This window comes from Nestor notabilis, unplaced genomic scaffold (assembly GCF_000696875.1).
Source record: "Nestor notabilis isolate BGI_N333 unplaced genomic scaffold, ASM69687v1 scaffold33372, whole genome shotgun sequence".
NCBI classification, from domain to species: domain Eukaryota; kingdom Metazoa; phylum Chordata; class Aves; order Psittaciformes; family Psittacidae; genus Nestor; species Nestor notabilis.
This window is the reverse complement of record NW_009918411.1, coordinates 34,599-49,735: the sequence shown is the minus strand read 5'-3', so window position 1 is coordinate 49,735 and position 15,137 is coordinate 34,599. Positions and strand designations below refer to the sequence as shown.

Here is a 15,137-nt window from a genome sequence, read left to right as displayed (position 1 = left end):
CGGGATGCAGCGGTTTTGCATCAGTCAGTGGTTAGCAGTGTCCTCCTGCAAGTCCATCTGAGGCTCGGTGCACTCCAGAGGGAGTTCAACTCAGCTTGAAAGAAGGTGTTTAGTAAGCATTTGTTTGATCTAGTTTATTTGTTTTCTTAAAGAAACAGGCCAAAGCAAGGCATCAAAGACTTGAGGAAATTAACGACTTCTGAAGGCTTCAGTTTTGGGAAAGAGAATGGCGAGCCTGATACCAAAAGGCAAAGATAGTTCTTATAAATAGCAGCTTCAGAGAAGTGAGAACCCCTTTTAAAACTATGATTTGTTAGCTAGTAATAACTCATTATTATTTGACCATTTCACAGGAATTCTGCACTAGGCTGACAAAATGTTGAGGCCATGAATCTTGAATTTCTGCTTTGAATTCTCTGGAAAATAATATTTGCTAAATATTTGCTACATGAATAGCAAATTGAATATCAAAGAGAATTGTCAACAAATTCATAGTCTAGTGGATTAAGCAAAAGGCTTGAAGCTATGGTTACTGCCAAGTGATTTCATCAGTACACTCAGTCTCATACAAAATTATTTCATTATGAAATTGTTAAATACCCTTGTCTGTATTTTGTGACTGCAAGAACGGAATGATTGTTTTTATCCTGTAGCTCTAAAAAAATTATCTGGCAAGAGGGCCTCAGACACAAGATGCTTCACCTTGCTCGTAATTCAAGACACAATAGTTTTGACAATACAAATTATTAAAGACATTAAAGCTCAAAAAATTAATCAGTCAAATGAAGCTCATAAACAGTACTTGTCTGATTACTCATCTTAATTTATACCACTCAACAGCAGCAGAGCCTCTCAGCCACACCTGAGTTTTGTGTCCCACTGAGCTAGATGCAGCATGCAAGCTCAGTAAAGCAGGCCTTCTCTTGAAAAGTTAATCATGTAAATCCGTGCAACATAGATGTATTTGGAAGGGTGGAAGAGAGGCAAGGGAGCTGTCACCTCCATCTTCCAGAGGAGAAGCAGCAGCAGGGAGCAGCTGGGTGCCTTTCCCAGAGCATTGCAATGCATTCAAAGAGAAATTCTTAATGTGCTTCCCCAGTGCCCTTGTCACAAGGCCTGAGACTGGAAATGTTTTCAAATCTGAATGCCTGCAGTTTTCCTTCTAGCTTCAATTATGCCGCTATCTCTTAGCAAAAAGAGAAATGACCATGAGTTGCCCGCTATCTGCCAGATGGGCTAAATGAGGCAGTTTCTTCTGTTTCAGAAGAATTGGTCTGGACTAGAATTGGTCTAAGGACATGAAGCTTGTAATAATCAAATGCCAAAATATGTACATACCTGTTCTAAAAATCGCTTTTTCACTGGGTAAGCTGCAGCCTGTGCCATTCACAGCCATGACCCACACACTGTAGCAGCGATCTGGCTCCAGGTCCTCCAAAATGCAGTGGCTCTCCTTCACTGTCACTCTGTACTCTTCCACCAAAGCTAGGAGGACATACACACGCACAGGACATCACGCTCATGTTGCACTGGTGGGGACTAAGATTGTGCTTCTCAAAGAACATGTCAAAAACAGTCAATTAAAAAACAAATCCAGAAAGCATTTACTCTGACTCAGTTTTGACAATTTATGAGTTGAGTGCACTCAAACCCCATTGATGGGAATGGGAGATTATGGCTCTCAGTCCTACTGAGGACTAGACTGCAAATTTGGGACATCTATTCAGCAGCCATGAACCCTGGTTTCACTGCTTTATAATGTAACAATTTCACATAATGGACTTCATAGCCCTTAACTGTAAATCAGCCCTTAGCACACTTTAGCATGCACACGATACACACACACCCGCATACACAAAGGCACCCATGGGTTTGTTTAGAGCCCAGTAGCTTCTAGGGACTTTATGATCAGACTGAGCTTATTAATGAATGAACATTTTAATCCCCTTTCTCAATTTCATATTTAACATCTGAAATACTTGAATGTCATTTAAAAAAAAAAATCTTTGTCAAATGTGGAAATATGAGTTATCTTTTCCTATCATTTCTTATTAGGACACATTTCCGAAGTACATGCAGGCCCCTCAAAACTGAATGAAATCCATTCCTTTGGGAACTCTATTTGTAGTCCCCATGGGCACCCATGGGACAGCATGGACACATCCTCTCTGAAGGCCAGGCCATTTCAGTAAAAGGACACCTCAACAGTGATGTTGCTGCTCCTCTGCAAACAACTGCCCTGCACTTTACAGACCATTATATTTATCTTGCATTTTGGGGGACAAAAGAGGGGAGAAGGAATGGCATCTAAGTCACACTCTCCTGCACTGTCACCCACCCTTAGTCCTACACGAGGTCCTCACAGTACCTTTTATTTCTGTGCCCTGGGCCCTCCCCTGAAGCTTGGCCTCCTCTCTGCTGACCCCAGACTCCTGATGTCATGAAGGCAAGACCTTACCCCCTGCATCTTTGTTGGCTTGCAGCTCCTCCATACAGTAGACCTGGAAGCAGTCAATGGCATCCCCATCATTCACAGCCCAGTAGACAGCAATTGAGGTGCTGGTGGCCGAGTTTGGTTCCTGAGGTACGACAGTCGGCGTCTGTGGGGCTGAGAAGGAAAGTCTCCCATTGTTATTCACACTCCTGCATTTTCAGCCAGATTACCTACAGGTTTGTGAAGCAACCTAGTAGCTTATTTTCACGCAGGTTGCTGATTTCCATAGAACAAGTACAGAAAGCACATGAAATATGAAATATTGGTTCAGTTTTAGAGCAACAAGTCCCCCTAAAGTAGGAACAGAATAAAGTAATTGTTCGGTGTTCTAGTCTTTCCATTTCCCTTGCAGTCTGGACAAAATAACATCCATTCCTGGTACTAGCAGCCCCTGCACCCAGCACAAAGCCTGTGCCCATATCCTCCCCAGCTCTTGGGGTCCTTCCCCCTGGGGCGGGAACATCATGCAGATGAGTCATTGTGTGGCTGTTCATTTCCATTCTTCAGGAGGGAGGTTCCCAGGGCTGTGGCAATCCTGGACACACGGAACTGCCATATAGCTCTAGCAATCTCTCTCCTTTCCCCAAGAGACCTGGTCTCTTCAGTTACAGGGAGAGCTCTCCAGCTCTGAACTCCACTTTGGGGCACACGTGCTGATGAAACCCCGAGACTCCTGATAACTTCAGACCACTTCCTTGAAAAGTCCAGAAGATGTTGGAGCCTAATGCAGGCTCCTTTGGGTGACTGCATTCTGCATTACCTGACCTTACCTTGCAGCACAGGCACCAGAGAATAGGACACACTAGGAAGAGGATGCCCATGAAAGCAGAGACTGACAGCACTTGTTTGTAGTGAACAACATGAGATAGCTCAGTGATGGGAAGAGGAAATTTGCAGAAAAGGAAAGCCTCCTCCAGAGACAGATGTAAGTAGCTGATCCCAGAACAGTGGGAAGGGGAAAGGACCTCCCACACCAGGAAAGGATTAATGCAGTGTGTCAAACCCACTGACACTGACAGTAGCAGAGATGTGCAAAGGAAGATTCAACAGCACAGGGGAGCAGAGGGCTCCCTGCAGCCTTGGGTTCACATCTGCCCAGAGGTGGACTCCTACTGCAGATGCACAACTAGGTGCTCCTGCCTGGCATGGTCATTTTCCCCACAGACTCAGTGGACAGAGAATCCTTGGTGCACAGGTGAACCTGAGCTCTGCCAAAGCACATGAAACCCATAGGACAACTAGGAGCACCCCTCATAAAAAGCACCTCAAAGACCTTCCAGGCTCCCCAGATCTCATATAAACTTTATCTCCTGATCAGCACAGATCTATTCCAGATGAGATATTGTTCCCCTCTACTATTATGGTTTAAGAAAGACGGAGGAGAAAGAAAGAAACAAAAAGCCTCAAAAGATGTTCATTGTTAGAGTGATTGCAGGGAATGAAAATACATGGTTCTATTTCCTCACCCAGTAAATTTCCATATTGCACGAATTCTCAGAATCTCAGCAGAAAGCTTTCACTTTTTTTCAGTTATCTTCACAGTAATGATGATGATCCCCTGTGGCACGAACAAGGCAAATGCAGATGCTGACTGTTTCCTTATGATTTATACAGAGAGCTACCAGTACAGTAGGATTACATCTGTTTCCCATTGAAATAAAAATTATCCTTCTTATTGCTAAAAACAAGCTGCATTTTGTGTTTCGACTTTCTAGAGCTGGTCAATTTAAAAAGTGACTGTCTTTAGGAAGACTTCTTTTCAGTGGACCCGGTGGGGAAACCAGCTTTTTTTGTTCTGTGAAGTTGCCTAGAAACAGCTATGTAGGATCACAGAAACCCCACAACTGCAAGATTTAGTATTATGCCAAATCTGAACAGAATCTATCTTCATGAATGAAACTTCGGGGGGGGGAGAGGGGGGGTGAAGTTACAGGCCAAAATTCAGTTTGGTTACCTTGAGAAACATTTGATTTCTAATTTTCTTTTGCATAGTACGAAATAAACTTTTGAAAGGAAATAATTTCAAAGCAAGAAGTTGAACTATTCTCTTCAGAAACAGAACATTTATTTGTTATCAAAGTGTTGATCCCTTTGTAAATTAATTTCAGTCAAAGAACTATTTGTACCACAAGTTTGAATAAATCATGTTTTTCAACAGGAAAGTGTGATGTTTCCTCATCAGTTCATTTTTCATTGAAGTGCTATAGTGTAAGGAAGTTTTTTCTTCATGCCACCAATCTCCACAGACCCCAGAAGAAAAAATAACAATCCCAAATGTTTTATGTATATTTACCTCTTTCCAGTGTAATGAGAAATAACGTTTCTTTGGCTGTGTGGTCTTGAAGAAGGAGAGTAGTTACATACCTCTGCGACTCTAATGGAAGACTGTTACAATAACAAAGGTCTTTGCCTTCTGATATAAAAAGGCATGACTCATGGCAAGCTTTGAAATACTACTTTTTACATTTTTTAATTATTTCCACTCTTCTTGTGTCAGAGCCTGGGTTCCAGTATGGTCAATGACACGCTGCAAGGGTTTTTTATGCTTATGCATTTTTTAATGGGGATGGTTTACATGAAAGGAGGAAGAATTTGAGGGAAAAGGACTTTCCGTTAGTGGATATGGAAAATTTGGAAGTGAAGAGTCTTTGGAAGAAAGATGTTTCTAAAATGGTGAAAATAAAGTTCTACGAAATTGCTCAGCAAAAGACTATACTTTCTGGAAGAAAAATATGTGTATTGGAGAAATGGCAGATTCACATGTGTTTCATCAAATGGTTTCAGCCAAAAAATATTCTGAGAGTGTCTGACATTTGCCTCCAGTATGTGGTAAATGATTTACTCAAGGTATTCGAGTCCAAATAAAGTTTTGTGTAGGCATTTACCTCTATTTTCCTTCAGGAAGGGTGTAATCTTGGGGTAAAAAAATAAAAAAATTGCCTACTGCTCACCAAGCTAAAAATCACAGTAACAATTGGAATACTTGGTAATGGAAGTGAGGAATGAAAACCAGGTATTTTAGAAAGAGAAAGAGAAGAAACTATGGAGAATGAGGCATTTTAAAGGTCGCTTTCTAGTGGACAGTCGTTCATTTCCAGTTTGTCAAAGCAAACTGGTCTAGAGCCATTTGGTGTTCAGCAAACACAGTAACTAATGCAAATCAAACTAAAAAGTGATCTCAGCAGTTCAGAGAAAAACACGCTGGAGTGACTTGTAAGAAAAGGAAATACAGCATGAGAAAATGTGTCTGTCCTCTTGGATGACCTTCCCCATAAGTAGCAGCCGAGGGGGAAAGAATGGTTGCAGCCATGGGACCACCAAAGGAGGTTTTAAAACTGAACCAGGACACATTGCACATGTGCACCACTAAGTTAACTCTGACTAAGTGTGGGTTACAAAAAAGATCTTTTTATCCGATTTCCCTCCAAAATGACACCAATGTAACACTGCTTGCAAAAGTGCCTGTCCAACCTCAGCTGAGAAGGTTTGAATGCCGCAGACAAATTCACACAAATCTGATGAGGTCGTTAAGGTCTCAGAGATACTCAGGTCTAATAGAAGTGGTGGTGTGGAGGAGAGAGCTGATCTCTCAAAGTGAGTGCACTCAGTTCTTATCAGACTCTGGAGAGTCTGCACAAGAGAGCACTTATCCAATGTCCCATTAGGCACCTTAAAATCCAGACAGGAAACAAAGTACTTTAGGCAAATTGATAGTCTAATTCCAGTGCTTGGGGACCAAACATGTGAGAAAGAGGCTTCTCTAGAAAAGCCAGAGAGCGACTATGATGGCGCTGGTGCATGTGGAGGTGAATGGGAGGTCACAAAGCAAGACAGCAAGATGCAAACATTCTCTTGAGAAAGAAACACTGGAGTGAGACCCTGTTATAAGGAAAATGAATCCACAAATTGGTGCTGACAAGCACTTCACTGACAGCAGTCCGGATCCAGATAATTCTATAGGTGTATGTACAGGCAGAGCTGGTGGCCCACGCAGACAGGCTTTTTGCAGGACACGAAATATCAGATAAAGATGAATAAACTTCTCTACCATGCGCAATTTTACCAGCTGCCCTCAGAAGCAGAGGCTGTTACCAGGTACAGTTAACCACTTTCTCTTCATGTCCTGTGGGGGTTTCAGGTGCCTCCATTCACTTGGCACAAGCCCAGGGACCTTGGCCATCAGCCAACCCCCTGCTCTCCTCCCCACACCAGTGATACTGGGGCAGCCTCTCTTGGAAAAAGAGAGCTCAGCAGACCCTAGGACAGCCTCTTCTGTTCCTATCTGCAAGGGAACAGCAACTTTAGCCCTAGGAGATTCACAGATAGAGACCTGCTGCTTGTCTGAAATGATGCAAGAATCCCCCACTTCTCCCTCTGCTGCTGTGTCCTACTGTAAGCCAAACACTTGTGCACAATTAGACTTCATTTTACATTCAACTCTGATTGCTAATTACATGGTTTGCAAATTTATACTTCTCAAATAGATTCTGTTTTTAGCTTCCTCAAATTTCCAAAGCATTGCCAAAATGTTATCTTTTGTAAAGATGATATTCAGAGAGTCTTACCAGCCACATGTTTTAAGGAGTGCTGGTTGCTTTGTCCTGGACTGTCCGCATAGTGCTCAAACAGTGAAAAAGCACTGGGCAGCTTTTCTAAAGAGAGGGTGGTATCCATTGCACAAAGTAACCTATTTGGAAAAAAACACATAGCTGTTTGTATAAATGCTTTGTAAAACCATGCACTGTACTCTAAATATTTCCCATGAACTACAGGACCACGTGCAATGAGAAGCTGTTTCCCTGGTTTTGAACATTTAGAGCATACCGTGATTTCAGACTATGAGCACAGTGAGAGTGCTGTGCATACGATCTGTACGCACTTAACACATGAGAATGTCAGGATTTGAAGTTCCAGCAAGACTTCCAAGAGCACAGGGTTTCGGACTTACTAACACAGTGCCTTCAAAGGTTACAAACCTTGGAGCTAAATTGGAGCAGCTGACTCCAAAGATGTAATGTAAAGCAGCTGCTTGTGACAAGCAAAAAAAAAACCAAACCCACCACATGAGGAGGAAGATAGATTCCACTTAATTAGCCTGTATTTGCTGAGTTTGTTATAGGAAGAAAAACCAACATATTTTTAAATCTGAGGCAGAAGCAGCTTCAAGGAAATAAAAGACTATTTTTTTCAAGGCCACTGAATTTTACCTTCCCCCCCCCCCTTGTTTTTCAGTCACTGAAGTGGTTGATTATGCATAATCTTAACAAAGCACAACAAATATAAAACACACTTTCTTTAGAAAAACATGCATTATTATACAGACATGTTCTTAGCATTTTTTAGTATGTCAGGTATTCTCAAAGCAAAGTAATTACCAAACCCATGCACAAAACAAAATAAAACTATGTTTAGTGTGTAAGTAAACAAACAAAGACCAAGTATAGTGAAAGCCTTGGAAAATTGTTTTGTCCCATTATACCTGCTCTATTCTTATGCAATAAACTACATGCAGATATGTGGCTAGAATCTCAGATTTTGATTTACAACAGATGAGTTCAAATTTATGGTCCTAATTCTGCAGATTAATAGGAACCACCAAATGGTGGTTGGCACATTCTCTTCAGACCACTCTCCTGGGTTTGTAAGTTGACTGCAAACTGGAACCCTCATGTCATTGTTATACCCCAGTCCATGTCAGCACATGTATTGCTGTGATGCCTGAGGCAGCGATGACAAGGGTATGTCTGATATGCACTGTGCAATGCCCAGGCCCTTTGGGCAAAGTCAATGGTGGTGATGTCAGCAAAGCAGATTTAGGGGCTTGCACAGGAGGAGCCTGGAGCCAGCCTGTCTCAATATTTGTAGTTCACCTTGGAAAATGTATTGGTGAAATACAGGCTTATATTTTCTCATGAAGGATGGGCCTTACCAAAATTACTCCCTTGAGGAAACCATGCATGGCAGAAAGCTGTTTGTGATTGTATGCATTTACTGATCTGTGCAGGTGGGCCAGGATGCAGCTGTGACAAGGCACCAGCCTTGTGACACATCCTGAGTCAGGCAGTGCCAAGGAAGAGGTGTGGGAAAACATCAGTCCATAGTCCCCTCGTAAGACTTTGAAAGCTACTTAGTCTTTGTTTTTTTTTCCCCCCTGAAATTGTACTCAGAAATACAGTCCAACAGCGCCAGCCTTGTGAGTGACATTTTGCATTATAACCTTCCACAACCCAGGTAATACAGAATCAGACTAGTGAAAAAAGAACACACCAGTGATGTCTAAGAGATGGAAGCATGGCCAGAATGTTTTTTAGTAAAGTTGTGTATAACAGCTGCAAGGAAAATCTGATTAAAAATGTCTGTGTGGAGATTTAAAATTGAGCTGACACTTTAAAATGCTATTCGTTTAACTGATGTGTTGCAGAACATGTGCAAAATGCTTCAAAACTGGTCAGTTACAGCAACAAGTATAATACCTATAAAAACTATATTAGCAATGTGCTTTCAAAGCTTGCAAATACTAAATGAAGGATCCAGCATGCTAGGCCTAATACTCACTACAGTGCAGTTAAGCCATATTTCATATACCTTTTATTTAATTCTTTAGATGACTAGAGGAAAAAAAAGAAATGTATTAACAGTTGTCAAAACCCTGAAAATGTTGAAGAACCACTCATCAAACAGTCTTGCTTCTCTCCCCGGAGATAAAATACACACAGATTTATTGACTTGATGGTGTCTGTGGTGCTGCTTATTCATGCCAGCAGAGAATTTAGATCCTGAAGAATATTCCACTTCAAAGCTCTGGCTCAGCAGGCTATTAGAGTCTAAACCTGGTTTGAAGATCCCGAGAGGTCAGTATTCAATATTCAGGTTTAAAGATGGGAGCAAGGTCAAATACCTTCTTATTTTCAGAGGAAGAAATCACCTGCACATTAAGAATACTTCAATCCAAATTCTGGCTGAAATCTCCTTCAGAATTTCTTACTAATAGAAGTTGGGTGAGATTTGTACTCATGGAGTGAGAGTTTCTCTCATGGTCCATGAAACTCCAACTAACATTCCCTGGCTCATGGACAGAAAAGTTTATGCCCTTTATCACTAACAGAAACAGGCTGGGAATCTAATAAGTTCACAACCGACAGAAGAATCTTAGAATACAAAGTAATCTTTTTGCCAAACCACTGAGCCAGTACCTCAGAAAGTTAAGGAAAATAAGCCATAATTTTCATATACCCCAAAATAGCCAATCTACCACAACATTCACTTGATTACAAGATACTAAGACATATGCAGCTTGGAGCAGCGAAGAAAGCAAATTATTGCTCCACCATTTCTGTAACTGCTGGTATATGGGCTGGGGCTTGTATTTGGAAAGCAATTTTAGTTTGCATGAATGATCAGTCTTTAGACAGTAATTTGAACTTTCAATTTCTTCTCAGGACAGTTTCTCTGCAACTTCCAGGCTATGTGGTAATTCCATAACAGTAGAAGATTATTGTCCTAGAAATCCCACTCCCTTTGAGACTGCTGATACACTTTTAGAGGAGAAAGTGCTAGTGCTTTATGGACAAGCCTTGCAGCACAAGAATAATCCTGGAGGATCAGGCCATTAATGATTAACCTGCAACATCCTCTGAAACCAGTACACAATGGTGTGAGCTAGATAACTCCAGTCATGCAGATTCACAAGGGATGGTTTTTACGTTCAGAAAGGACTATTACAGACATGTACTTCACATGCACATTCCTACACCTAGCCCATTGTCATGGTTTAATCCCCACCAGCAACTAAGCACCACACAGCCACTCACTGTTTTTCAGCATTAAGCACTTATCACAGCCTCAGTAATTTGGGTGCATAACTACTGTCTGTGTCTGCTCATTTAAAAAAACAAACGCAAACCCCACAACCCAACAACTCTGCTTCAAAAAAAACCTTTCAACTACACTTCCTTGTTTCACCTTTATTTTTTTCATACAATAAAGTACCTTTTACTCTAACATTCTGTGCTGCTCAGTTGATAATTAATTCTATATAAATTATCAAGCCATCTCTTAGTCTTCTCTTCACTAAACAGAACTATTTTAATGGCACAAGTCACATTTTCATCCTGTGCATAATCTTTTCCATTCTTTCTGAGCCTTCACATGACAAAAGCAAACAATTTATCAGTTTCAGGGTGGAATAGCTGAGCTTGCAGGATCTAGCTATCTTTACAAAATAAAAAGGAAGGTAAACAATTCATTCTCAGTCCAGGTACATTAAAAGTGATTTCCTAACGGTATCATAAAAGCTACAGGATGAAAGCCATTTTTACTTACATTTAAGAAAACAAATCCATCGAGCTCTTCCATTTCTTTTACTGTTGTCTCCAAAGTTTCCTTTGCTGCATCAACAGTTTGCTGGAAGTTAACCATCTGCTCATAGAGGTACTCCATTTTCATCTTCTTTACTTCCTCAAAGTTCTCAGATTTCTCATCATACTGTGCTACCACTTTCTTAAGCATTTCTTCATTCTGCTTTTCTAATAACTCTGCATTTTTCTTACAATTTTCCTGCAAAATAAAAACAGATGTAAATTGATCTGCAGAATAAAATTACAACATTTGATGAATACACAGAAATTCTCAATTACCCATACATGAGCCATCCACCAGACTCTTTCTGGCATCCTGACAATAAGAGAACTTTATTTCTGCAAGCAAGTTTATCTGGAAGAAATAATGCTAGAGAAGTACATTCAAAACAATGACAGATTTTGTTTTGTTTTGTTTTTTGATTTTGTTTGTTTGTTTGTTTTTTTCTTACTGTTAGTGTTTAAAATTAAACTTCTATATTTAAGCACTGAGTCAGGAAGTCTGACTATAAAATAGCTAAAAATCTATACTTTCAACAGAAATTAATACAGTCCTCTAGGCTTAAGAACTTGAGCATTAACAACTTAAGACATTGGGCAACTCATTTAAATGCTTTGCAGAGTATTCTGAATAAAGACACAAACACTGTGAGCTTTTTATAAGCATAAACAAAATTAATGGAGCTTTTTCCTCCAGTGCTTGACAGTCACATATTCTACTTTGCAAAAACGTGCAAAAAAAAAGCAATCTTTTTCTTCCGCTAAAGTTAACACCTTCCAGTGGGAGAAGCCAATTTGAGGACTGGAGAAACAGCCCATTTTATTGGAAACAATGACATTCCAAAATAAGGCAAGCATATTTTAGAAGTAATTTTGTAGAAAAAAAAAAACTAGTGTGATAATCACTGGACTTACCTCAACGGAGTTAAATAGTGATTCAACATCACTCACAAAATTTTCAATCTTCATTGACTTTTCTTCCAATGCTATTAGCAATTCACTTAACTGATCCTGAAATTTAAAATGTTTCAGTAACATAAGCATGTTATTTTATAAAGTTTTACTTGCAACTTCTTTTTAGGTGAGTATTTTTGCTTTGCCATGAGCCAACCATCGGAACAATTGCTAAATTAAGTTCAAGTATTGCCCTGGCTACAAAGACAAGCACAGAAATAGCAGCTGGAACAGTCACAAAACTGTTTCCAAACCAAAAAAAGTGAGCTAAGTTCAACAAGGTGCTGAGTGTCAATACAAGTTGTTGAAAGTTACAAATTCCAGTGCAGCTTTTCTAGAGACTGAGGGTGCTCAGATCCTCATGAGAGTCCTCAAGAGATCACAGAAACAAGCCCATAGAAAGAAAGATAATGCAGGTAATTATGAGGCTAGATTATGCAATGTCATTATTTTTTTAATTAGAATTTTAAAGACATTGCCTCTAAACTAGAATTCACCAGAATCGCTGGTTGAATTAGATGTGGAAAGAAAAGCAGTCCATAGGACAACAATTATCAGTGATGACTCAGAACTTTTTCTTAGCCCTTCTTGACCTTTTGTGAAAGCAAGCTGGCCATCTGCTCAGGTGAAATTTGTGATTTATAAAAATACTTGTGTTTAGTTAGCTGGCATAAATGTACAAGGAAGGTTACCTTCCTTTGGTAACAGCTTCCTATTATGGCAAACTTCTACAGCTAGGTCTGTTGAAAACTAGCATATGATGTTCCATTAATTATAAATGTCACATTGAACTGTACAACTGGAAGCTCACTTTATAAATACTTAGGGCTAATCATCAAGATTCAGAGGCAAACTTCTGTTTGACAAGATAACCTATAAAATCTGTCAAATGTCATCATAGCTGATTTCATTTACTGTGAAACTATATTCTTACAGTTAAAATTCAGTTGACAAGTATTTTGCTATCTTAATGTTTTCTCAGTAATCATGCACTGAAGTAAAAAGAAACATACCAGTTCTGTCTCGGAGTAACCTGAGCCCTGAGTGCTGAAAATCACATGAAGCTGAACCTCTGCTGTGGCCAGATTTAGTACTGGCTTTATGTCTGTGCTCCACAGCCAGGAATCAATATCATGGGATGTTTATTTGCAGCTTAACTTGACTCATTGCAATGCAGGTATATTCGAGGGATAGCTAGGCCTGTGACTTCATTACTGACTTACCAGTGGCTAATTATCACTCTTAAGTCAAGCATGCTCTGCTGTCACGGAGATAGCTTGTAAATATTGATATTTGAAACTGCCACACTGACTCCTCCTATTTTGAATTTATATTTTTTGCATATGAATCGACATATAGATAACACAAATACTATTGATACAAGCTCTTCTGGAATTCTAGTGAAATGATACAAAATCTATGCTACCATCAGCCAAATATATGCCAGGAAAGAGATCACTTTTCAGATACTGGTGTAAGACTAAACAGCTGGTAACGAAGAAAGGTAAATTTGTATATTTGTACATAAACAAATCTGATATGGGAAAAATGAAACATCACAATGAGTGCTGCTTTCACAAGCAGAACTGGTATTTAATGAAGAATACCTTCGCAGGAATGAAAGCATTTTCACTAATATTTGTAGCAAAGGACTAGGTTATTGAAATGGAGGGTATTTTTATCTGCCTTTTAAAGTAGTACAGATCAGAGATAGTGGAAAAAAATAGGTTTTGTCTTACCTGTGCTACAGCTAAAACACCATTGGCAGAAAAGAACATGAACTGAACAGCAAATAAGGATGGTGTTTCAATTGAACTGTGTAAGTTGTCTAACATCTCTGAGCAACCAATACAAGTAACTAGGATGGGGAACACTTTATGATGATACTGGTCCCAATATATGGAGGTTTCCGTACCTTATCAAGTGAAATGAACTGCTGTTACTAAAATTATCTTTTCGTGGAAACAACACTCTTTCTCCCCCTGCACACAGAAACCAGAACAATCTTACACAGGTGAGAAGGCTAGAAGGTGGGAAGTCTGGTAACGGCTACATATAAACAAACTCATTCAACTGCTAAACAAATAAAAATAACAGCTTATCAAGCTTAGGACTCCAGAGAATACCTTAATATGATAGTCTCCCTTCAAGATCTCTAACAGGTGTTTAGGAATAGTTTTTGTTCTGTAGATACTGTGACTTAGCCTCTGGACTGCTCTCTGAAGCTTCTTCCCTGAAAACACAGGAGGTCTGGAGAAATTTGCCTCAGTATCACCTTCCTTCATCCAAATTAATTCTTACCTTCATCTTGGTTGCAGCATCATCTAGTGTTGTGACTTCATGGTCTTTATGTTCTCCAAAAAGCTTGTCAATAGCAGATATTGGGCATTTGCAGTGGTAACAATATGTGTCTGCTTGTGCTTTCTTTAGTTCTCTCTGTGGGCTTTCAACTTGAGGAATGTTTGTTGCTGATTTTTCAGGATACATCACCACAAAGCCTGAATCTTCAAGTTCAACAGGTGTTCTTTGCTCTGGTTCATCAACAAATTCATAACTATCACCAGCATGCTCAAAGGAGTCCCGGTCTTCAAACAATAGCTCCTCATGTGTTAATTGAGATGATATTTCATCTTGCAGAAGTTCTTCCTGTGTAATTACATCATAGTCCATTGACTCAGCTAGATCTTCATAAACGTCAGGGTGCTGCTCCTCTCTTTGCTGAATGTCTGGCTTCTCTATTTGCTGAATAGCAGGGACACATGGAAGATTTTCGTGAGCATATTGATCATCTTCAGTGTCTTCAACAGGAGCCCTGACATATGGGACATATTTTTCCATTTGAGGAACTGCTGTTATATTGTGCTGTTGTTCCTGCTTATTACCAGCTTCTTGATATGTAGCTTCCTGGTAATCTGCTAGCTGACTATACACTTGATGACTTGATTGCTCTGGCAGCTCCTCAGTTGTTTCTACAGGTACATTTTCTTCTTCTCCTTGTTCAGTCATGTCAGTTCTTGCACCTGAAAGAACTTTGCTTCCAAAAGGAATGGCATGCATTGGTTTGCAAATTGTTGCTTTAATGTCACTGTCAACCTGGACTTTCTCTCTCTCCTCAACACTCCTTTCAGGCAGAACCTCAGTTCTGACATGCTCAAAATCACCAGGACCCTGCTTGTGTTTGTCCTCGGGAATCTGAACTGAAATTCCTCCACTAAAGGATTCATCCTCTGGCATCTGATCTTTTTCAGGCCCTATGGCCTTGCTTGGAATTTCATCTTTAAGAATGTATTTTTCAAAATATATTCCTGTTCCATCATCTGTGTCTGAATTTC

The 15,137-nt window shown here is 40.0% G+C and overlaps 1 protein-coding gene across 1 annotated transcript in view; it reads right to left on the bottom strand.

Annotated features, from left to right (window-relative positions):
- The window catches only part of CMYA5 (cardiomyopathy associated 5), a 46,360-nt gene that overhangs the window by 13,143 nt on the left and 18,080 nt on the right, over positions 1 to 15,137 (bottom strand). The window contains 7 exon segments of the mRNA XM_010009695.1: positions 1,339 to 1,485; positions 2,459 to 2,608; positions 7,060 to 7,181; positions 9,080 to 9,102; positions 10,817 to 11,050; positions 11,767 to 11,862; positions 14,107 to 15,137. The exon segment at positions 14,107 to 15,137 is cut by the window's right edge and continues 28 nt beyond it. Of these exon segments, the coding sequence (XP_010007997.1) occupies positions 1,339 to 1,485; positions 2,459 to 2,608; positions 7,060 to 7,181; positions 9,080 to 9,102; positions 10,817 to 11,050; positions 11,767 to 11,862; positions 14,107 to 15,137 (1,803 nt within the window).